General features: G+C 38.3%; 1 protein-coding gene across 4 annotated transcripts in view; it reads right to left on the bottom strand.

Moving 5' to 3' along the window:
* Positions 1 to 24,759, bottom strand: part of CBFB (core-binding factor subunit beta) — a 57,398-nt gene that overhangs the window by 5,625 nt on the left and 27,014 nt on the right. For 2 of the 4 annotated variants that reach the window (XM_021705765.2, XM_044922155.1), the window contains 2 exons: positions 19,731 to 19,847; positions 10,470 to 10,565 (listed from right to left, as the gene is read on the bottom strand). In XM_021705765.2, the coding sequence (XP_021561440.1) occupies positions 10,470 to 10,565; positions 19,731 to 19,847 (213 nt within the window). Of the gene's footprint in view, positions 1 to 10,438; positions 10,566 to 19,730; positions 19,848 to 24,759 lie in introns of all 4 variants that reach the window. The other 2 variants (XM_021705766.2, XM_044922156.1) reach the window with 2 other exon arrangements.

Genomic DNA, 24,759 nt, shown 5'->3' with positions numbered 1-24,759 from the left:
ATTGTTCCGAGGGAAGATGTACAGACTGTCACATGAAGGAAACAAACAGAAACAGACTTAGGTTCAGTGAAATAGCTTCCACAGGACTGGTCTTCAACAACTGGATGAGCTTTCTAACGAAAGCAAGATGTTTTAGAAGGAATTCTATGAGTAATTGGCGAGACTAGATGGTGGCTAAGAAACTCTCTGAACCTGATTATTATAAAAGCATAAAGTCCATGATTTCTAGTTTCTTTTCCTCAGTCAATCCACATGGGCCCTTGATTCTAACTTATTAACAGCTATTTCAGAATAGGGGTTTAATATAAAGCAGACACCCACAAGCCTGTTCAGAATATAAATCTGTTTTTAATATTTATAAAGAATTTGGGACGCCTGGGTGGCTTCGTCGGTAAGCATCTGCCTTCGGCTCAGGTCATGATCTCAGGTCCTGGGATCGAGTCCCGCATCGGGCTCCTTGCTCAGTGGGGAGCCTGCTTCTCTCCCTCTGCCTGCTCTGCCTGCCCTGCCTGCCACTCCCCCTGCTTGTGCTCTCTGACAAATAAATACAATCTTTAAAATATATATATTTTTGGGGGGGCACCTGGGTGGCTCAGTCGTTAAGCGTCTGCCTTCGGCTCAGGTCATGATCCCAGGGTCCTGGGATCAAGCCCCGCATCGGGCTCCTTGTGCTGCGGGAAGCCTGCTTCTCCCTCTCACACTCCCCCTGCTTGTGTTCCCTCTCTCTCTGTCAAGTAAATGAATAAAATCTTTAAAAAAATAAAAAATAAATAAATATATTTTTAAAGAATTAATCTAGACATTTTTAAAAAGATTTTATTTATTTGAGAGAGAGAGCGAGACAGCACAAGCAGGGGGTGTGGCAGAGGGAGAGGGAGAAGCAGGCTCCCAGCTGAGCAGGGAGCCCAGATGTGGAGCTCGATCGTAGGACCCTGGGATCGTGACCTGAGCCGAGGGCAAATGCCCAACAGACTGAGCCACTCAGGTGCCCCTAATGTAGACATTTTACTACAGACCTCTTACTACCAGTTGCTCCTGTTTTCTTTCTTTCAATATACCACTGTCCAGAAACATGGCAAATCCAGTTTTGAGGAGGCAGTCATGAGATGAGCCCAAAATAGAGTGACAAAGAACAGTCACCTGGCACTGAGTTTTCCCTACTGGCCAGGGCTGTGCAGAAGTAGCCAAGAGCAGGGATGCCCAAATGAAAATGAATAAAACTTCTTTTGGTTGATTTCCATTCTTTTGGTATCAAGATTATCAAACTGCTGAAAACTCTTCATGAGAAAATGTTCTAATACTTAAAAATAGCTCCAACTTACTGAGTATAATATACTATGTTCACACACTATGCTTACACTTTATGTCTGACACTTGACTAAACGTCAGAGCACAGAATTACAGAATTTTAGAGTGGCAAAGTCCATCAGAGATTTAGCTCACTAATCTTACAAACTGTGAGCCTGAAGCCAAGAAGGTTAAGTGATTCCCCAAGGTTTCATCATTAGCTGGTCCCAACCGCTAAAGCTGGAGGGAGGAGTCACAAAGCAGAAATTTTAAGTCCTAATATGACAGAAGGGAGTGTACTTTCTCCAAATGCAAAAAGGTAAAAACCAGGTCAGCAGACAATCATAAACACCTGTCAGGTAAGGAGACTGCAAGAGCTGGTCTAACAGGCATGTAAAAAAATACAGTTCTTATAAAGTATACAACTTCAGGAAAACTTTACATATAAAGTGTTATTTCAAAATAAAAGAGATAGTGGAAATAATCTACATTTCCAGATGTAGACTGGGATGGCTCTACCACTTTAGCTATGTGATCTTAGACAAGTTTCTTATTCTCGTTCAGCCTCAGTGTTTTAAGAACCAAATGTGAAACGAATACTGTAGTATATACTGCCTGGCATATAGAGTAAGTACTCACATTGTCGTTATTACAACAAAGCTGCTCATCACGTCCCAATATATGTTATGAACATTTGAAATGTTAAAAAAAAAAAACAACAACAACCCTGCATCCTGTCAATAAGATGTAATTTTTACAAACTAAAACAAGGTTAGGACAAAATAAATTTTAATGAAGCTTGCATCTCCTATGATAGAGAGCAAAGACTTTTTTTAAAAAAAGATTTTACTTATTTGAGAGAGAGTGAGCGAGAGAGCACAGGAGCAGAGGGACAGGAAGAGGGAGCAGCAGACTTTCCTGCTGAGCAGGGAGCCTGACATGAGGCTTGATCCCAGAAGCCTGGGATCATGACCTGAGCTGAAGGCAGATGCTTAACCGACTGAGCCACCCAGGAGCCCCAAAAAGACACTCCTTCTTGGTATGGGAGAAGGCAGATCTAGTATCCTCTTCCTCCCTCACCAATCCTCTTCCGGTTCTCATTCTTAGTCTGAGTTCATATTCCCGCTTCACTCTCATCTATTGCCTTTACCCAAAAGACATGTTAGGAAGGCCCAGTATAGACAGATTTTTATGTTAATTTGTCCTTACACAAAAATGAGTGTTGGTACAGTTAAAGTGATTTGAAAACTGAAGTCTGCGGGAATTTAAAATAGTGGCTGCGATTGTTTTTTTCTCGGACCACACAGAATCGAAGGCTCCAAAAACATACAAAACACAAATACAAAAACCACATAAAGCCTTTTGCCTGTTTTATTTCCAAAAAGTTTCCACCTAAAACTCTCCTATGATTTGCTGAATTGTATTAAAACTGCCTATAGTAAAATAAGCAGTAATTACTTACCCATTCTCTGACATTAAAGATAAGAAACTAACCAGATGAAAGCATTTTCTGCATAATGACAGAGAAAATCTCTTTCAGCACCCTGTCCATACAGCTGAATTAAGAGCCAACAGTACAACGTTATAGTTTTAGAAAGTGAAGAGGCCAATCAAGCTGAAGACAGTCTCTAGACATAGGGAGTGTACATGAGCTGCTATCAATAACACAGGCATCATTCCAATGTATTTATGACCACAGCACTCATTCTGTCCTTTATTAACCTCAATTTTTCACAAAATCCCAAAGTAAGGCATTAGAATTATAGTTATACAGATGTGTGACCTGAAGAGAACTGCCATCAGTAATGCATCAAACATTTTCAAATCAGGGAAGGAATCCCAGGTAAAAAGACACTTGGCTACTACTATGTGGCAACAGATAGCAATGGGCAGGCACTTCACAGAAGAAATTTGATTATTTTTTCTTTTTTAATGTCTAATTTTTTATTAAAATACAGAATAGTGCACAGATCATAAATATGTAACTTGATGAATTTCCCATTAAATGAACACACCCATGTAACTAGCACCCAGATCAAGCAATATAATACTACCCAAACTTGGGAAGTTCCCCTTGTGTTCTCCCCTCTCCCTCGTCACTACTCACCCCCTGGGTAACCACTACCTCCACTTCTAACAGAACCCAGAAAAATTCAAAACCCTTTACTGTTGTTAAAAATCAAACCAAAAACAAACAAAACAACCAATACCAGAATATAAAATATCTTGGCAAAATATCTCTGGACTTTCACATTCTGAAGTTAGGATATGCCTGCTTTTACTGCCACTCCAGATACATTGTGAGCCAAAGTGAATAGAAAGAGGAAGTGAGCCCATTTAAGAGTCAGATACTGTGCTGGCAGCAACCTGGGAGGTAGGACCTTAGCCCTGATTTCACAGATGAGGCTCACAAGGATAAGTAACTTTCCTAATGTCACAAGACAACAAATAGGAGAGCCAGGATTTAAAACCAGAGCAATCTATTACAAACCTCATGGTCATTTTACTACATCCAAGGTTCTTAAGTTACATTCTGTCAGCTACTGGGTTCCATGAAAACACCCCAGGGACTACAGAAGGAAATCAGAGTAATTCCCACTCCTGCTTCACCCAGAGCAGTACCCCTTTTCTCTACCATATACACTGGGGTTCTCTATAAAATTTCAAATGAAGGAACGATTTCACATTTTTAGAAAAAAAACCCATATGCCAGAGATACAGATAGTAAGTTCTAGAATCTTCTAGTTCCATCATTTTGTGTTAACACTAAAAACAAATTTTATTTCTTTTCTAAAGAGGTAATAGATATACAGGATACAAAATTCAAAAGGTCTAAAAGATAAACAGTGAAAAGTAATCACCCTCCCATGTGGCCCCCAGATACCTGATTCCCCTCCACATTTTTCAGTTAGTTTCCTACATTTCCTACTAAAGAGAGACAAATATGTGCATGTATTCCTTTTTAAAAACTACCCAGAGGGTAAAGATATTACACAGTGTTATGTAGCTTTTGCAGACCATTTTGTTGTATACCAAAGATTTAACAGTATTTCAACAAGGTTACTAAAATAAACAATGTATCTTCATTTTACTCTAGTTTTTCACTTGCCAAATTAATAATAAGCTGCTATCGCCTCTGAAAGGTAGCAGCTCGATAATCTCAAAAACCTTGGAAGTGGTCTCATGACATGGACTTAAGTATTTAATTGAAGCAATGTACTGAGGGTTGCTGGAGTTGGGGTGGGTGGGAGGGATGGGGTGGCTGGGTGATAGACATTGGGGAGGGTATGTGCTATGGTGAGCACTGTGAATTGTCCAAGGCTATTGAATCACAGATCTGTACCTCTGAAACAAATAATGCAGTATATGTTAAGAAAAAAAAAAAAAGATGATAGCAGGAGGGGAAGAATGAAGGGGGGGAAATAGGAGGGGGAGACGAACCATGAGAGACGATGGACCTGAAAAACAAACTGAGGGTTCTAGAGGGGAGGGGGGTGGGAGGATGGGTTAGCCTGGTAATGGGTATTAAAGAGGGCACGTTCTGCATGGAGCACTGGGTGTTATGCACAAACAATGAATCATGGAACACTACATCTAAAACTAATGATGTAATGTATGGGGATTAACATAACAATAAAAAATTTTAAAAAAAGATTAAAAAAAATTGAAGCAATATGTGGCCATAAGCCTATTGCAGGATTGAAAATGAAGCTCTCTATAAAAAAAATGGTATTTGTTTTTCTTTGTTAGAAAGAATTCAACACTACCTAGTCACTAAGGTAGACGTGGAAATGAAAGGTTGTACTTGCCAACATCCTGTTTGAGTCTCCATACTGTCTTTCTGCCTAAAATTAAAAGATTAAAAAAAAAAAAAAGAAAAATATCATACTACTAAAATACCTTTTTCCAGAAAATCAGAGAAAGAAAATGCTAAATCCCTACCATGAATGATGGATTGAAAACTTTCTAAATTTTACAGATGGTAAAATAGACACATGCTCAGGGAGTTTTAGAACTGATTTCAGGTTCAAAGACACTGGCACAAATCAAAACCTTTAGTAACCTTAACCTTACACATGTATTAAATGCTCAAGCACCACCACTACAAGGTTAGCACCATGGGGCCAGAGGCCTCAGAGGTTATCCAAACAGGGGTGGAACATCCCTAAGCCGCTGAGTTGCCAGCATCTCAAGCTTCCAAGGACCATTTACTGGGTTACTGCCACCCACGAGTTACCACTGCTCCTCGGTCCTCACCTCCAGTCAGGCATCAGGACCACCCACTGGAATCATTATTATTCTTTTTTGCCTCAGCTTTTTCTTTTCCAGGCAAAATGGTTTCTAACCTCTCCTGGCAGGTTTTATTTTTCAACTTAATCATCTTTATGGGTGATGTGGAAATTCATTTCCCAGTGCTAGGCTGTATTTGTAGAGGCCTTTTGGTTAGGAAACTGGTTTAAGTCTTCACTCTTATTTCCATTAACCAACTACTTGAAAGAGAGCAAGTCAATTTTTCTCGGAGTCTCAGGTTCCTCAACTATAAGAATGTTAAAGTATATGGCATAATGTCCCATATAGATGTCTGAATTATGGGGGGGGGGGAACAACAATAATTTTTCCTAATGTTCTCCCCTTTTAGAAAAAGAAGGTAAACTGTAAGAAAATAAGATTAGGAATTTCTTGTGGATTTATTTATTTATTTTCAAAGGTTTATTTATTTATTTTGAGAGAGAGAAAGTGCAGTGGGGGGGGGGGGGGGGGGGGGGGGGGGGGCCCCAAAAAAACGGGGGGGGGGGGTTTAAGGGGGGCCCAACCCCAAAAACCCGGGGTCACGACCTGAGTCAAAACCAAAAGTTGGTCACTTAACCAATTGCACCACCCAGGCTCCCCATTATGGATTTTTTTTAAAGGAAAGCAAAATATACATGCACAAAGTACCAAAAGACATGCATACCCAAAACTTCCCTAAGGGACTGCCAGTGCAAGCTCTGGAGTCAGATTCCAGCCCAATTTTATAGATGACAGTTCTCTATAAGAACTGATGTTTTAGATTACTGCCTCAGGGACTATGGAATCTTAAATCATTGATGACAATCTAACCATTTTTTCTATGCTCCAGGTCATAATGCAGGGAAAGTGCCCTGATAACACTTCAGAGAACTAAAAGGACAATTCAATTACCTGGAACCAGCACTGTGGTAGAGCTTTTAGTGCTAAAGAAGTACTTTAGAGCTATTATTTCCTGTAGGCATACACCAGCCAACCACCATACTAAGGGCTTTTACAAGCATTTTCCTATTTAATTCTCACAATTTCTATGAGAAAATAAGCTTAAGAGAGATTGGCAGGTGATAAAGCAGGAATCTCCACTAGGCCTGACTACAAAGTCCATGCTCTCAAATCACTGACATAAAACCAACTGGAAAACAATCTACCTGAGCAACAAATTATTTAACACCTCTATCAACAGACTATGCTTTTGTTCATACACAAATATAAACACACACACACATATATAAATTCACACACCAGAATGTTTTTCAAGTAGCATTATTTATAAGAACCAAGTTAGCATTTAAGACAACTTAGTGTCAACTAATCCATTTTATTTAAAGCAAAACATATACAAACACTTCTTAAGTAATCGTTCCATTAATTAACAAAGTTATTCTTCAAATGTAATGTAGCCAAAGAGCACTTTTTATAAAGCAATTCTTATATTCATTTAAAGCCATGTTGGCTTGTTCCCAGAAAGAGTGACCAACCACATTCTCAGACATGACAAATGACAAGATCTCTTACTGCTTCATGCCTTTGCACACACTGTTCTTTCTGCCCAGAATGCCTTGCCTAGCTTGGGGAACACTCCCATCTTCTTTCAAATCCCTGCAAGGGTATTTTCCTGTGAATTCCCCAGGCAGAGGCAGACATAAGCGCTCATTTCTCTACACTGTTCACTGCTCCCCTTCTGAACCTCCATTGTGTGTGGCTGCTGCTAAAGTAGTCTCCAATTACATGTTTATGTATCTCTCTTCCCTCAAGTTTGACAGTTGCTCAAGGACAGAAACCATACGTTTTCTTTTTTCTTTCTTTCTTCCTTCCTTTTTTTAGAGAGAGAGAGAGAGACAGAGTATGAGAGCAAGTAGCCGGGGGGGGGGGGGGGGTGGCAGAGGGGGAAGGAAAGAGAGAATCTTAAGCAGGCTCCATACCCAGCAGGGAGCCTTACTCAGGGCTCTATCCCACGACCCTGAGATTATGACCTGAGCTGAAATCAAGAGTTGGACGTTTAACTGACTGAGCCACCCAGGTGCCCCTGTGCATTTTCATGTATATATTTACCAGTCCCTAATGCAGAATCCAGCACAACATAGTTGGGGTTCATTACTTAATATAAACCAACAAATTACAAACATTTAAAACCTTTCCAGAGACCAGTAACATGTATTATTCTACTTTAACCTCTAGTCTACCCTGTAACTTTAGTTTTCAGATAGCCAGGATAAGAACTGTTTTCTGAAAATCTCCATTAGACAACTAAACACAATGTACAAAACACTGTGGTGGGTAATGTGAGGATTAAAAAATCAGGGGCCCCATCTCACTGGGAATCTACAATAAAGGACAGACATGTTTTTAATTGTTTCAACATACTGTTCTGTAAGAACAATAACAGAAATAAGTGCTCTGGAAACGACAAAGTGGAAGGGCTAATAACAGTGAAGCAGGCTGGAGAAGGGACTGACCGAATGTTTAAGCTGGGTTTTAACAAATGGGTGGAAAAGTACATTATCAGTCAGGGTACAAACAGCATGAGCAAAAAGGTTCAGAAGTATAAGATAAATGCACATTATAAGTTTAAAAACTTCTTATTACTACAGATACAAGCATTCTGAAAGAAAATGTCATGGGAAGTCTGATCATAAGAATTGAAAAGCTTCAAAGAATTACAAATGCATTGCATAATATCCCTCCTGTCTCTTCTCCTAGCTAAAAAGTACTATATTCTTGGGGGCACCAGCAGTTGCTATCAGCCTATTAGATTAATTCACTCACTGACAAAGGGAAATCTCAATCATTAAAAGATAATTCTATTTTATACACTAACCACTACGTAGTTTTCATTTATTCTAAAATATATATGTTGTCACATAGAGGGATACACACACACACTAACACTAATAATAGCAGCTGACATCTACTCAGCCACAAACTCAAGAGGTGCTTTCATATGTATTTGCTTATTTATTTATTTTTTATTTTTATTTTTATTTTTTTTTTTTAAAGATTTTATTTATTTATTCATGAGAGACACAGAGAGAGAGAGGCAGAGGGAGAAGCAGGCTCCCAAGGAGCAGGGAGCCCGATGCGGGACTCGATCCCAGGACCCTGGGATCATGACCTGAGCCGAAGGCAGACGCTTAACCATCTGAGCCACCCAGGCACCCGTATTTGCTTATTTAATCCTTAAAATGACCTTATGCGATGGGCACAATTATTAGCCTCATTTTTTTTTTAAATGTTTTATTTATTTATTCATGAGAGTCAGAGAGAGAGGCAGAGGAAGAGGGAGAAGCAGGCTTCCCGCCTAGCAGGGAGCCCAATGCGGGACTCGATCCCAGGACCCTGGGATCATTAGGCAGACGCCTAACCATCTGAGCCACCCAGGCGCCCCTATTAGCCTCATTTATCAATGAGGAAACTGAGCCACAGAAAGATGAAATAACTTGTTCAAAGTGACAAAGTAAGTGGCAAAGCCAGATTCAGATCTTGCAGGCTGGCTCTAGTATCTGGGCTCTTCACCAATATCTCCATACACACACACACACACTTTTGTGTTAATTTAAATAATAGTGTACATATAATTTTGTGCATGGAAAACCCATAAATTTTCTGTAACACCAATTAAAAAAATTTTTTTAATGTGTTAAAATACACTTAACATAAAAATTACCATCTTAACCATTTCTAAGTGCACAGTTCAGTAGTGTTAAGTATTAAGTACATTTACAATGTTATGCAACCAATCTGCAGAACTGTTTTTAATGCCTGGAAATTATTCTGTTTAGTTCATGTACTATAATTATATTTTAATTCCATTTCTTTTGATTATCAAAGATGAATGTGTGCTTTTTCCTATTCTTGTGTGAAACGCTCATGTTGATAATTAAGCTTATAAACTTGAAGCATTTATTAACATTTAACAATATTCTTTTCAAATACATTAGTTCTCATCTTGATTATTTTTGTTTTGTTAGAGTATACAATTTGTAGAAATTGGGGTTTTGAACAATGTATACATACTTTAAATATTAGTCTTATAATTAAAGTCTGCTTAAAGCAGGGTACAATTTTATATAGGAAAAAAATCCATGTCAATTAAAAGTCTTATCAAATTTAAACACTGGGTAAGACTAAACTTCAATGTTGAAGACTGAAGGAAGCATGAGTAATAAAACTAAAGACACAAGGAAGTGATTACTATAAAAACTGAGGTAATGAGTACTTTTAAGGGGAGGGAGAAGGTCATAATTAGATGCCCACATGGAGGGGGCTGCCGGGGTAGCTGTCAAAGTTTGACTTTTTTTTAATCTGGACAGTGTTATTAGGGTGTTAGCCTTACAGTAATTAAGCTACATATTTCTTCTGTGAGGATTTCTATCTCTGTACCATAAAAAGTTAAAAGAAAAATGGTTTAGGTTAATTTCATTGAGTAGTTTGAAAATATTAAATTTTCCTCTAGTAAAGAGAATACACAAATGGCCAAACATTACACTGTTACAAAATCAAGACATTCATTAAAAAATATAAAGTAATATAATTTCCAAAGAGTTTTAATAATGTTCTAAAAATATGTATGCTACGATAACATAATTTTTACAAATAAACAAGACAAAAACGAGGGAAGATATTTGGATCAACGAATTAAGAGAATATATACATGACAGTAAATGATTTTTATGAGGACCAATAAACAGTGAATTCATGTACTACCTTAAAATTAAGACTAAGTCTCTTTAGAGCAATTACATTTAATAAACACAAAGACGCAGTTTAACTTTTGACAAATGAAAGACAAAATGAAACTATTTATAAAAAACATTATGCACAAACATGACAAAGAGAGCCTGAGAGGTTGGGGGAAAGTACTAACCAGTTACTGCCAGCAGCTGTGAAACTCTCACCTCCATTTCCTCCCGATGAGACCTGTCTCTGTCTTCAAATTCACGCGTCCTTCTCCGGGCCTCTTCAAAGGCCTGTTGTGCTAATGCATCCTCCTGCTGTTGGAATACATGAAAAGGATATTTTAATTGTGATTTAGAATAAAAACTTAGAATTTGACGGTGTTTGTTTCTTGGAGGAAATGAAGAACGGAGTAATTCTAACAACTGAAAATGCTCTTCCCTTTCCTTACCTCATCCTATTCACCAGAATAAAATCCTGTACAAGTCAATATTTAAACCACAGAGGTATATACTTCTATAATTTGGGTGTAAGACAGGCCAGGCCCTCTAATTAGGACACGAAAGCCAGAAATATAAGAGAGAGTATTAACAGAATTGATTATACAAATGTGAGAAACTGTTGAACAACAGGAAGTAAATAAAAGTCCAAGGGATATTATCAAGAAAAAATATTTGTAACATATAACAAATCTACCTAATCCTTTCCCAATTAATAAAGATCTGCACATGAAGAAAATCCAGATACCTCAAACTCACTGTGTCTGAGGGACAACCGATTTAAACGTTCTTCTTTATTCCCCTTTAGTTTCCATTCGTGGCACCACTCACTCATTTCTGCCAGAAGTCTGAGCCACCTTTGACTCTTCACTCTTCCATCTCCACAGAGCCTATCAACCACCAAGTCCTAGCCATCTGACCTCCTGAATATTTTTGGAATCTTCAAGTCTCCTTTTATTTCCTACAGTTTCTTAGTTCAGTCTTCTAAGATCTCTTACTAAAATCACTGCAAAGCTCTCCTACACAGCCTCTCCCTGCTTCCATTCTGTCATCCCCGATTTACCACACAGCCATCAGCAGAGCGTGCCGCACTGAGGCACAATCTGACTATAATACCCCCAACTTAAAAAAGCTCCCTCATTGTCTACAGCACAGGATGCTCAACCTTTGCAGTCACACACTTTTCAATACTAGGATTTTTCGATGGTACACTTGAAGAAACTAAAAGATAAAAATATCCAAAAAGTCATCAATATTCACCTTCCTAGATTCACCGCAGCCAAGGGGTGACCAGTAACTCAGTTCTAACCAATCAGACAGAGGCATATAAGTCACCTACTGGGGCTTCTAAGAAAGTCATTTAAGAGACATTTCAGCTTTTCTCCCTCCTATGAGCTGATGCAATGCCCAGAGATACAGCAGCCATTGTGCAAACATAATAATGCGGATGCAATCCCACACTGAGCACAGCACAGCAGGAAGACAGAAGACCCAGGACCCCTGTAATATAAGTTAAGTGCTATACCTACCTGGACTATACCTATACTGCTTGGTGTTGTGTTCTGTGTGATGCATGTTTTATTTGTCACTATTAGTACGGCTGTTTAATACTTAAAATTTTCACTGACAAGATGTCTATAACTTAAATAAAACTGAAAGGTGTAGGGGCGCCTGGGTGGTTCAATCAGTTAAGTGGCTGCCTTCGGCTCAGGTCATGATCCCAGGGTCCTTTGAACCCTGCATCGGGCTCCCTGCTCTGCAGGGGGCCTGCTTCTCCCTCTCTCTCTGCTGCTGCTCTCCCTACTTGTGCTCTGTCAAATAAATAAATAAAATATTAAAAAAGTTTTGAAAGGTGTAATCAGATTTCTATCCTTTGATGCATTTACCAGCTTTATGACCGAGGGACAGGCATTTCATTTCTCTAAGCCTCAGTAAACTCAAATGTAAAATGGGCATAGTAGTAATACCTACTTTATAAGACTGCTGTAAAGATTAAGTAACATATAAAACATGCTTAAGCATATTAACGGACAGCATTCAGTAAGTGCTACCTATTATTATTATTATTTTTTTAAAGATTTTATTTATTTGACAGAGAGAGACACAGCGAGAGAGGGAACACAAGGAAGGGGAGTGGGAGAGGGAGAAGCAGGCTCCCCGCGGAGCAGGGAGCCCGATGCGGGGCTTGATTCCAGGACCCCGGGACCGTGACCCGAGCCGAAGGCCAGACGCTCAACGACTGAGCCACCCAGGCGCCCTGCTACCTATTATTTTATAAGCATTTACAGATATATCAAATTTACACATCTAAATAAATATCATTACACATTCCTACTGTATTCTTAGAATATACCATATAACCTTGAGGTACCTGCAAAAGAACACTGTTCCCAACTCCCAAGGGCTTTCTATTGTTTAGTTAGCTATCAACTGGGACACATCTACTGGTAACAGGGTACTCCTGTCCTATGCATTCATTCACTTTTTCATTCATTCCACAATGTTTGAGTCTTTATTATGTCCAAGTCACTGTGCTAAGGTGCCATGGGTACAATGTGAGGGAACAATGGTCCTTCTCCTCACAGTCTGGTCTAGTGGGGCAGGAAGATGGTGAACAAATAATTACAAAAAATCAATATATAAATGTCAGCTGTGATTAAGTATAGTAGAGAAATATTACATGATGAAATGAGGAAATATAACATGAAATGTGATCTAATTCCCTAAGGAAGTTATTAGCCACTAATGTGTATTCTAGCAATGGTCACCGATTTTTATTTCATTAAAAGAAAAAATTATTATTACTAATAATTGTAGTAAAATAAGCCAATAGAGATTTGGTAGCTCTCCGCTTTCTAACTCCAGCTTCTGTCTTGGTCCTTTCTAGCAAGATGTGAAATGTATGTGCAGTGAACAGTTTGCACTTTAATCTGAAAGACGATTGGCAATGACCAGCGTTATCCTTAACTAACATGTACCCCCTTCCAGGGCAGCATAAAGGGCAACTCCTGATAAAACGATATACTCACCCATAAAGTATGCTCAAGATGGCTAGGGACAACTAATTCTATCCAATCTCAGATGGCAGTGGGAGCAGCTGTAAACACTCTTGTCCCCGCCAGCTACTTGTTATACTGTGGTCTTAACCACGATCTGCACAAAGGAGTCAGGTGGGGTCATCATAAAAGGTGGGTGTAGTGAAACCCATGTGGCAAATAAAGGCTTTGCAGTCCTGTCATGGAGCATATATAGAATATCCTGACCATTCTTGCTGCAGTGATTTTATTATATTGCCTAAATCTACAACTATATTTATTTTATGGTTTGGTAATACCCTTCTGCAGCAATGAATTTAAAAACTGGAAGTGCCTGTTTTATGAAAAATTAAGAATCAAATTCATTTCCAAGAAAGTTGATGATGGAACACATAATTTGCACAAAATAACGACATTTACTATTCTCTGTGAGGACCAGAATGGTATCACTGATCACATGAAAACCGAAAGAAATAAAACTGCTGAAGAAGCATCAACATATACTTCAAAGGCGACAATCTAACACGAGCAGCTGCAACCGGTACATTCAACATCATTCTGCAAAACACAACTTCATTTAAATCAAGTGATTTAATTCACTGACAAATGACAAATGATTCAATTCACATTATCATACACATATAAAAAGCAAAGCTGTTTATATGCTGATTTCATTAACAAAAACCTTGCAAACAGCTAAGGGACATCAGTTTTACATCAGTGTCATCAGGGATGTCAAATAGAAAATCTGTTAATTCAAATAATGGTTCAATTTTTCTAACTTGATCATATAACCAAAATTAAACTATTGAAAAGTCATTACATTAAAAGTGAAACATCTTTTTTTTTTTAAGATTTTATTTTTAAGTAATCTCTACACCCAACATGGGGCTCTAACTCACAACCCCGAGATCAAGAGTCAGGTGTTCAAATGACTGAGCCAGCCAGGCCCCTGAAACATCTTTTTTTGTGACTGCCAAAGCAAATTAATTTAACAAATACAATAGTGAAGATAAAATTATTCCCTCTTATATTGATAATACAAATGCTGGTGGAGCACACACTGTATAAAAATTAACATTCCCAGGGTGCCTGACCGGCTCAGTCAGTTAAGTGTTTGACTCTTGATTTCGGCTCAGTCATGATCTCAGGGTTGTGAGATCCAGCCCCAAGGGCATGGAGCCCGCTTCTGATTCTCTCTCCCTCTGCCCTTCCCTGCTCGCCTGTGCTCTCTTAAAAAAAAAAAAAAGAAAAAGAAAAAAAAAGTAACATTCTCAGTGAATTTTTAAGAACAATGAAACAGAAGGGCGCCTGGGTACCTCAGTCGGTTGAGCCTCTGGCTCTTGGTTTTGGCTTGGGTCATGATCTCCCAGTTGTGCGATCGGAATCGAGCTTAGGCTCCGTGCTCAGCAAGGAGTCAGCCTGGGATTCTCTTTCTCTCCCTCTACCCCTTTCCTCACCCTCAAGCACAGGGGCAATCTCTCTCTCAAATAAATAAAATTTTTAAAAAACTATGAAATAGAAATTTCTTAGGAACAAGATGTGACACATGTAATTCATAACTGTATCCAAAGAAGATAGTCTGCCAATCATTTAGAAGTTATAGCTGCATAAATCAGAAATATATTTATGTATCTACAAAGTAACAGAACTATAAAATGTGACAAAGCTGATGCTGAATATAAAAAATTCATCAGGACAGTACACCCACACCTTGGATTTTAGAAAACTGAGCCTTTGAAGTACTACTCTGAAATCAATATAGGTCCTACAATGGCACTGACCTTTTTATGGTAAATGAGTCCTCAGTTACACCTTGTTCAATATTAGTTGGAAATCTCTGATTAAAGTATCCAATGGTGAAGTGCCAAAAATCTTTAAGCTTTTAGAGAGAGTTACAATTATTGAAAACCAAAAGCATAAAGACATTGAATTTTATCCCTACAAATTACAGAAAATAAACTGAATGATGAAAATATAATCAGCAAACATGATTATTCCTACAATTATACTCAGAATTATATTCATTTGTGGTAAACTTGTAAAAACATTTTATTATTGTAGTATATTATATATACAAAAGTGTACACTTGTATTAAGGCTTTCCTGTCCAATATGGTAGCAACTAGCCACATGTGACTACTGCACATTTGAAATGTGGCTAGTCTGTAGGTGCCTGGGTGGCTCAGTAGGTTGAGTGTCTGACTCTTGGTTTTGGCTCAAGTCATGATCTAGGGTCATGAGATCGAGCCCCACATTGGCATCCTCACTCAGCAGGGGTTCTGCTTTAGGATTCTCTCCCTCTGCCCCTCCCTGTATGCTCTCTCTCTAACAAACAAATCTTAAAAAAAAAGAAAAAAGAAAAACGTGGCTAGTCGGAGTCTGTACATGGAAAATACACACTGGATTTCAAGTACTTGTTACAAAGAAAAAAATGTGAAACATCTCAGTAAATGTTTATATTCATTTTATGTTCAAGTATGATATTTTGGATATACTGGGTTAAACAAAATATAATATAAAAATTAAATAATTGCTTTTTATTTTTTTAATGTGGCTTCTAGAAAAACTTGTATTATGTGGTTCACATCTGAATTCTACTGGGCAGCACTGTCCTAAACTGAACCTTCCATGTAACTAGAATCCATAGGAAGAAACAGAACAGTAACAGCATCTCACAAGTATCCTTCTGCCCCATTCCAGTACCTAGCCTCCTCTCTCAGGGATAAGCCATTATCCTTATTTCTAAAAACACTTAATTAGTTTTGCCCATTTCTTTACTTTCAGATGAATGGATTCATACAGCATGTACTTTTTGGATACAATCAATATATCTGTGAAATCCATCCATATTGGTGTGCAAGTTATAGTTTTTCATTATCACTGTATTTCTTTGTGTGAGTGAGCAATTTATTCATGCTACTGTTAACTGGCAATTGAGCAGTTTGCAGTTTCTGGCTATTACTAGTGCTGCTATAAATGCCCAGTACATTTCTCTTGATGAATACATGTATTCAATCCCTTTGTATACCATGACTTAGACTAGAATTGCTGGATCACAGGTATATGTCATTTGCAGTTTTAGTATGTATTGCCAATTTTCCAAATGTGTCAATTTTACATAACCACCACACCAACTATTGTTCCATATCCTTGTCAACATTTGTGAAAAGTACTGTGAACAAAGGCAAAAACACGATACAGGTGAAAATACTTCAGCTGAAATACTTACAAACTTCAATTAAAATGGAATTGTAACCATACTGTTTATCTCTTACCTTACCAGGTACCAGATACCTCAGTGTCTGTTAGTGAATACCATCCTCATATAGCAGAGAAAAAGAATGAGCAAGCTCTCTTGTGCATCTCTTCTTATCAGGACACTAATTTTATCGTATCAGGGCCCCACTCTTAGGACTTCATTTAACCCTAATTAACCCCCCCAAAAAGGTCCTATCTCCAAATACAGTCACATTGGGGGTTGAGGCTTTAACATATGAATTTGAGGGAACAAAAATATTCAGTCCATAACAGATGTAAGCAGTGGGGTTAGGATTCACAATTATATGACAATGAAGCCCCTATTCCTAACTTCTACATATCTTACAGATGATTCTGGGATAGAGAAGGTTATACAGAAGTACTTATTGCTGATTGAATGTTTGGAGTCCCCTGCTTTAAAATTTTTACATTATGTAAGACCTATTATTATATGAGTTTATTATCACAACAGATGGTACTAACTTTGTAGTGATAAAGCTCAATTTATAGACTGGGGAAACAAGACTTGGAAAATTCTAAGTATGGAAGATACTGTGGGTTAAACTTAAAACTTTTATCTATCATTTTAATAAATTATTTCAGTTTTAGAAATTAATTAAATCTGAAATTTTACCTTATATAAATTTAATCTGCTGTATTACTTCTCACAGAAACAGCCTTCTAAATTGAGGATTATTTACTATTTTTCTGAAAGAGTTGGTAACTCATCTTTGCGGAAATCAAGGTAGCAGGGATTCTTTCTTAAGAATTTTAATTTTGTTGCTTATTTATTTACTTACTTATTTTTAAAGTAATCTCTATACCCAAAATGGGGCTTGAGCTCACAACCCCGAAATCAACAGTCACATGCTCTACCAACTGAGACAGCCAGGCACCCCAAGAATTTTAATTTTTTACTAGGAAGGTTTTGGGTTTTGATTTTGATAAGAAAATTCTCATGTTTCCATATGGGGGGAGCATAGAAGAGACAACAGAAAGAAACAACAAAAAAAAAGAGCGTTTTGTCATTATTTTAACTTTATTAAGAGGATTAATATAAAACAATCGAAAGAAACCAACACCTACTAATAATCGGATATTTTTACATGTTCTTTTCAGCATTTTGAATGTCATTATCATCCCACTACCTTCTGGCTTCCATAATTTCAAAAGACAAGTCAGTTGTTAATCTTATTGTGGCTCTCTTGCATGTGTTGAGTCCTTTTTATTGCTGCTTTCGAGATTTTTTGTTTTTCAAAATTTGACTGTGATTTATCTAGGTGTGGATTTGTTTTTATCCTACTTCAAGTTCACTAAACTTCTTGGATATGGAGATGAATATTTTCAATCAATTTGGAAGTTTTCATCAGTTATTATTTCTTAAAATAAACTTTCTGCTTCTCTCTTCTCCTTCTGGAACTTCCATTACATATACATGTTGGTATGCATGCTGGTGTTCCATAGTCTCTACGACTGCTTTGTTTTTCTTTCTGTTCTTCAGACTGGATAATTTCTATTAATCGATGTTCAAATTCACTAACTTCTTTCTTCTACCAGCTCAAATCTGCTGTTGAGTGATCTCTATTGATATTCTCCATTTGATAAGTCACTGTCATTTTAATTTTCCTTTAATTATTTAAAGGAGGAATTTTCCTTTAATTCTTTGAACATACTGATAAATAACTGCTTTCAAGCCTTTGTCACTAAGAACAAACAATTGGGCTCCCTCAAAGGTAGTTTCTTTTTTTTTTTTAAGATTTTATTTATTTGACAGAGAGAGAACGTGCACAAGCAGGGGGAGCGGCAGGCAGAGGGAGAGGGAGAAGCAGGCTTCCCGCTGAGCAGGGAGCCCAATGCGGTGTTCAAAGGACCCTGGAATCATGACCTGAGCCAAAGGCAGCCGCTTAACCAACTAAGCCACCCAGGCCGCCGAAAGTGGAACATTTTTAAATAATATGCTGTAGCAACTCTGAATTCTGACTCCAGCCTCCACTGTGTTGTTGCTATTTTTATTGTTTAGTGACTTACCTAGACTTTTTTTTTTTAATCTGGACTAATTCTGTAGAATTTGTTTCCCCAGTAATGTGCAGCCTCTGGTGTTGCTGCTTAGTTTTGTTTTTTCTTTTCTTTTTAGGCCTAGCTTTCCAGGCCTATGCCCTGGGTCGGCATAACTTGGTGGTCAGCCAATGACTGTTCAGGGGTTTTGCTTAAACACCTTGAGCCAGAAGGCTTGTCTTTTGTCGTTGGATCTGTGTGCAGCGGGAATACTTTCAAAGTGCAGGGAGTTTATCACTCCACCCCGTGTGCGCAAGTAGCTTGCAAGAGCCCACTCTGTCTTCTCCTGGGCAGGTGCAGCCTCACACATGCACATAGTCTTCTGGACCACGAGAAGTATTTGTGATTTTAACAGGGCCCACTTTAGCGGCCCATTTCCCTAGATCTCTGAACATTTCTGGCTAGTCTGCCATTTTGTTGCTTCCCACAACATTTGCCTTCTTGGAGGGTTTGCCAGAGCCCTCTGTTGTTTTTGGTAACATCCCTGGGCATGGATTTTTTTCAAATGTTGCTCTAAATAAAGTCAGCTCCCTCTGACAGGACAGTAGAGCTGCCAGTCTTCATGGTTTGTCCTGCCTGCCTAACCTTAGAGGCCACAGAACTGAGGGAAGGGATGGAAGCGCTCCCTACTGACTAAAATGCCACAGACTGTCGGGTCCTTACTGAAATTCAACCTCTCAATGTATGGCCTTTGATTAACTTCTAGAGACTTAAAAAAATTTTTTTAAAACAATTTTGTCCAGTTCATTCACTGCTTTTCGGGGAGAGGATTTGTCAAACTCCTCACCAAGCCACTCCAGAAATGCTACATTTTATTTTGAACTGTTTCTCCCTCCTGATAATGTTCTAAAGATCAAGAAAAAATATTAAAAAGAACCACTGAGTGGACTTTGAAGTGCCCCACTGAGCAGACAGGAATAATCCAATGAAATTTAGAACCACCAAAGGAAAAATTTTCCCCAAACCAGGACCAGAATGGGTCTCAACATCTATCTTCAGAATTCCTCAATACTACTTGAACATAAGACTTTTTATACTTACTCTTGAAGATGGGATAAAATAGATGCACAGATGAAGGCAAGATGAGGGGTACAGAAAGAGACCATGTCGGTAGAGCCTGATGTCACCCTACCTGGGCTCGCTCCTCATCAAACTCCAGGCAGCCCATACCATCCAGTCTCTGGAGGTCAATCCAGCCTTTCCAAATAACACAGACTCCATTCAGAATCATGGGAGCCTTCAAATACACCTAAGACACAGAAAAAAAGGATGAAAACCAATGATAAGCCATCACACACATGATAAATGAAGAATAAGCTTACTGAGGAAACCTGTAGTTTTCTTAGGGGAAAAAAAAAGATGAATACAATTATAGAATTAAGAACTGTAGGGGCAGGGGTGCCTGGGTGGCTCAGATGGTTAAGCGTCTGCCTTCGGCTCAGGTCATGATCCCAGGGTCCTGGGATCAAGTCCCACATCGGGCTCCCTGCTAGGCGGGGAGTCTGTTTCTCCCTCTGCCTCTCTCTCTCTCTCTCTCTGGCTCTCATGAATAAATAAATAAAACATTAAAAAAAAAAAAAGAAAGAACTGTAGGGCCATGTGGGTGGCTCAGTCAGTTGAGCGTCTAACTCTTGGTTTCTGCGCAGGTCATGATCTCAGGGTTGTGGGACTGAGCAGTGTGTCAGGCTCCAGGCTCAGCAGACAGCCAGCCTGGGATTCTCTCTCTCCCCCTCTGCCCCTCCTCCCTCACTCGCTCACACACACTCTCTCTCTCAAATAAATAAATAAATCTTAAAAAAAAACTGTAGGAAAGTATATCCATAACCATAGCCTCTGACCAAATTCTGTAAGTTAAGTTATTCTGGTTTACCAGGACTTTATTTCTAATCACAATTCTTTCAAATTGGTTTTATTTATTTATTTTTTAAGATCTTATTTATTTATTTGAGAGACAGAGTGAGTGAGAAGAGAGACAGAAAGAGCACAAGCTAGGGGAGAGGCAGGGGGACAGGCAGACTCCCTCCTGGGCAGGGAGCTTGACACAGGGCTTGATCCCAGGACCCTGGGATCATGACCTGAGCTGAAAGTAGACACTTAACTGACTGAACCACCCAGGTGTCCCTCAAATTAGTTTAAAAAAAAAAAGTTATGCAGATTTTATACAAACTATAGTAAAATGATGCTTGAAGTAGATTATCATTGCTCTTCCAGCTGAAGCTAGGACAATCAGGTACTTTGCCTTGATTTTTGAACCTTGGGCAAAAAGACAGAAAGATGGAAAACTGGAATTCACCGGCCCCTTAAGATAGCACACACAGTTTCCCTCTATTTGGATACCCAGAGCCACCCAGGGTCAAGCTCTTCATACTTCCGAGTTTTATAAGCTACCTCATAGCTTCCTGTAAAGTAATGCTGCCTTTTTTTTTTTTTTTCTTCAGTTGGCCAGAGTTGATTTCTACTGCTTTTAACCAGAGAAACTTAACTGATGTAACATTTATTTATTCACCATTACTTGTCAAGTAAATATAAATAATTCTAGAGCAAAAGTCACTTTAGGTATGATTTCTAAATTCAGACCAGTTTCATTTTCAATCACTAAATTCCCGTAGTACCTGAAAATATAACTATTCTCAAGAGCCATTAAGGATCCATCAAGGAAGGAAAGGTGCACATGCTATCACCTTAAGGTAAAAATTTATTTTAAGAAATATAAGAAATTTATGAGAATTTTTTTTTTTTAAAGATTTTATTTATTTATTTGACAGGGAGAGACAGCCAGAGAGAGAACACAAGCAGGGTAAGTGGGAGAGAGAGAAGCAGACTTCCCGCCGAGCAGGGAGCCCGATGCGGGGCTCGATCCCAGGACCCTGGGATCATGACCTGAGCCGAAGGCAGACGCTTAACGACTGAGCCACCCAGGCGCCCCGAAATATAAGAAATTTATTATACTTCTCCCTCCGCATCCCAATACTGCACTATCCTAATAGTAACTTCAGAAAAAAAAAAAAAAAGGTCTTCTCTACCTCATTTAACATGCATTTCAGGATAAAAATCAGCATAGATTTTTTTCATTTAATGCCTTAATAAGATTTTTTAAATGCAGAGAAAGCAGGACTTCTATGACTCTTCAAAATATCAAATATATCTTTATAAATAAGGTTCTTCATTTGTCTGTACCAAATATATTTTATTTGGAGAATCCAAGTGCTTCTGTGAGCTAAAATTAGCATTATTTATTACCTGTAATTATATAAAATTGGTTAAGATAGTCTTCATTTTGAGGAAAAAACTGGAAGCATCACCTTTTTCTTTATTCATCAGCTTCTTCAACAATCTTGGGGCATTCTTGTTTTTAGAGAGGTTTAATAAGAATAACTGACTGTCAATAATTACCAATATGCTCAAAAATAACAACCGAGACACTTGTAAAATAAAACCTACAGGATTCATGCCATCTTAGTACACATTTTTGTCATTCCCCTCTACTACTAAACATAACCTCTTTTCCTGGTAAAAGGCTCCACACTGAACTAATTTCTATTTATAATGGGAAAAAAGCCCAAAACATAAGGTTCCATTTCTCCTCCCATTTGGACCAAGGGAAATAGTCTACAGTTATAGCTGAAACCGTTTAACCACACATTTCCTTCTGTTCTGATAAGTGCTCATTCTCTTCCACATTGTGAATTTAAAACTCCACTAATGTGTACCTCGTCAAACAAGTGACTATGACGATCTCATTTTCGACACTTCACAAAACCTAAAAACAATACCCCTCCTCGCTGCCTATCCATATAACTCCACTTAACACATCTTCTAATCAAGATCTCCACCTACTCTTTCTAGCAGGGGTAGGGTGCCACACAGTGAGGAGTGTAACGTTGCACCTACCAAGTATTTCATTATTTTAAATTCTCACACTAATCATGAAGAGAATTCTTTGAATCTACCTTCATGATCAGATTCCATGTTTTTCATCAGTGATTTATACCATTTAGAATCCAATGATTCCATAATCTAGTTTATTCACATTAATTCTATAATCAAAAATATTTTCCTAATAAAATTACTGAATTTTTTTAAAAGCCCATTCATTACTTCTTTGTAATAAAGTTCTCTCATGACAAAGAAAACCACTGATTTTTTAAAGATTTTACTTATTTGACAGAGAGAGAGAGAGGGACAGAGGAAACGCACAAGCGGGGGAGCGGCAGGCAGAGGGAGAGAGAGAAGCAGGCTCCCCCCCGCTAAGCAGGGAGCCCAATGTGGGGCTCAATCCCAGGACCCTGGAATCATGACTTGAGCCAAAGGCAGATGCTTAACTGACTGAGCCACACAGGCGTTCCAACCACTTATCTGTTTTGGGAAACTCCTAAATGGATTCAGAAAATGACTACAGTTCTTAGTCAAGGCTAGTGCCTGGAATCATAATGTAAAATAATATTTAGATGAACCTGGTGATTTATTTAGATGTTCACATTCAAATAAATAGTTTTATGGTGTAGATCTTCAAATGTTTTCATACATTCATGAACACCTAAACTCAAAGTAGGAAGAAAATAAAATTCTGTCTCTTAATAGTTTGGCATTTTGTAATGTAATTTAATAATGTCATTTAAACACTAAGATAACTTTCACTGAAAATAATTATTTCCAACAGTGAAAAGAAAATGTATTATTAGAATGTGACCTCGGGATTAAACCCATTGTCCTTGAACAATTAAATATTTTATACAAAATACATTCTTTTTTTTTTTTAAGATTTTATTTATTTGAGAGAGAGAGAATGAGAGACAGAGAGCATGAGAGGGAGGAGGGTCAGAGGGAGAAGGAGACTCCCTGCTGAGCAAGGAGCCCGATGCGGGACTCGATCCAGGGACTCCAGGATCATGACCTGAGCCGAAGGCAGTCGCTTAACCAACTGAGCCACCCAGGCGCCCTATACAAAATATATTCTATAAAGCCTTTAAAAGTATTGAACAGATTCAGCTGATCATACACAAAAACAGCAAAAAGCCTGCTTATGTTTCCAAAAGTAAAGTATCAGAGAATGTGAGACTTCACAGAAAGTTAAAAGTGAATACAGCCCCACATTCTGTGTTCTTGTGGAAATAAGATAAAAGTTAGTATTATTCACATCGAGCTCTATTTATCAGTAAGTGCGATGTTACATTCAATCCAAATTATACATAATATCGCCTTATTTTCACATTCTGTAGCTTTAAGTACATCATCACTGTAGCAGCAGAGCTTCAGCAAGAACATGCATGTACTGTCAACTGTGGCATTATCCACACACTGGGATACTACTCAGCTATAAAAAGGAATAAAGTACTGATACATGCTACATGGATGAATATTGAAAACATCATGCTAAGTGAAAAGAAATCAGAAAAAGGCCACATATTACAGGATTCCATTTATTTGTAATGTCCAGAACAGGCAAATACAGAGAGAAAAAGAAAGGACAGTAGTGATTGCCAAGGGCTGAGGGCAGGGGGGAATGAGTGATTGCTAATGGTACAGGATTTCTTTCTGGGGTGATGAAAATGTTTTGGAATTCGAGAGTGGTAATGGTTGTACAACTCTGTGAATATACTTAAAATCCCTGAATTGTACACTCTAAAAGCATGAATTTTAGGGTATATGAATTTTATCTCAATAAAGCTATTATAAAAATATCTATAATAACTTTTTTGTTACAAAGGTGATATCTGTAAGATATAGAAATGGATTTCTGAGGAGGCAGCTGCATATGGGATTCTAGCACTCTGAGAAGATATGGCCTGATGATACAATCTGGCAGCCATCAATCATACAATGGTATTTAAGTCCAAGAGAGAGGAAGAGATTCCTCAAGCAATAAGTAGAAGGAGAAAGGAAGGGGGCCCAGGAAGAACTCTGAGGAAATCCAACTTTTATATGCTGGGTAGAAGAAAAGAACCCAGCAAAGCCGACCGGCTATGAATAGTCAGTGAGGAGAGAGAAAAACATTTAAGGAACCTAGTGGCTGAAGATTAAGTTATAGGCCCCCAAGTAAAAACTTCCACTTTGTTGAATGCATCAGATATCTAAGTATTGTGTTACAGGATCTTAGGTCGCTCATAACTTTTAGCAATGTTTTTATTTAAGGTAGGAGTTCTTAGTCCGGAGTTTAAAGA

This window comes from Neomonachus schauinslandi, chromosome 16 (assembly GCF_002201575.2).
Source record: "Neomonachus schauinslandi chromosome 16, ASM220157v2, whole genome shotgun sequence".
Lineage (NCBI taxonomy): Eukaryota > Metazoa > Chordata > Mammalia > Carnivora > Phocidae > Neomonachus > Neomonachus schauinslandi.
The sequence above is the reverse complement of the archived record's forward strand: the minus strand, read 5'-3'. Positions and strand labels throughout refer to the sequence as shown.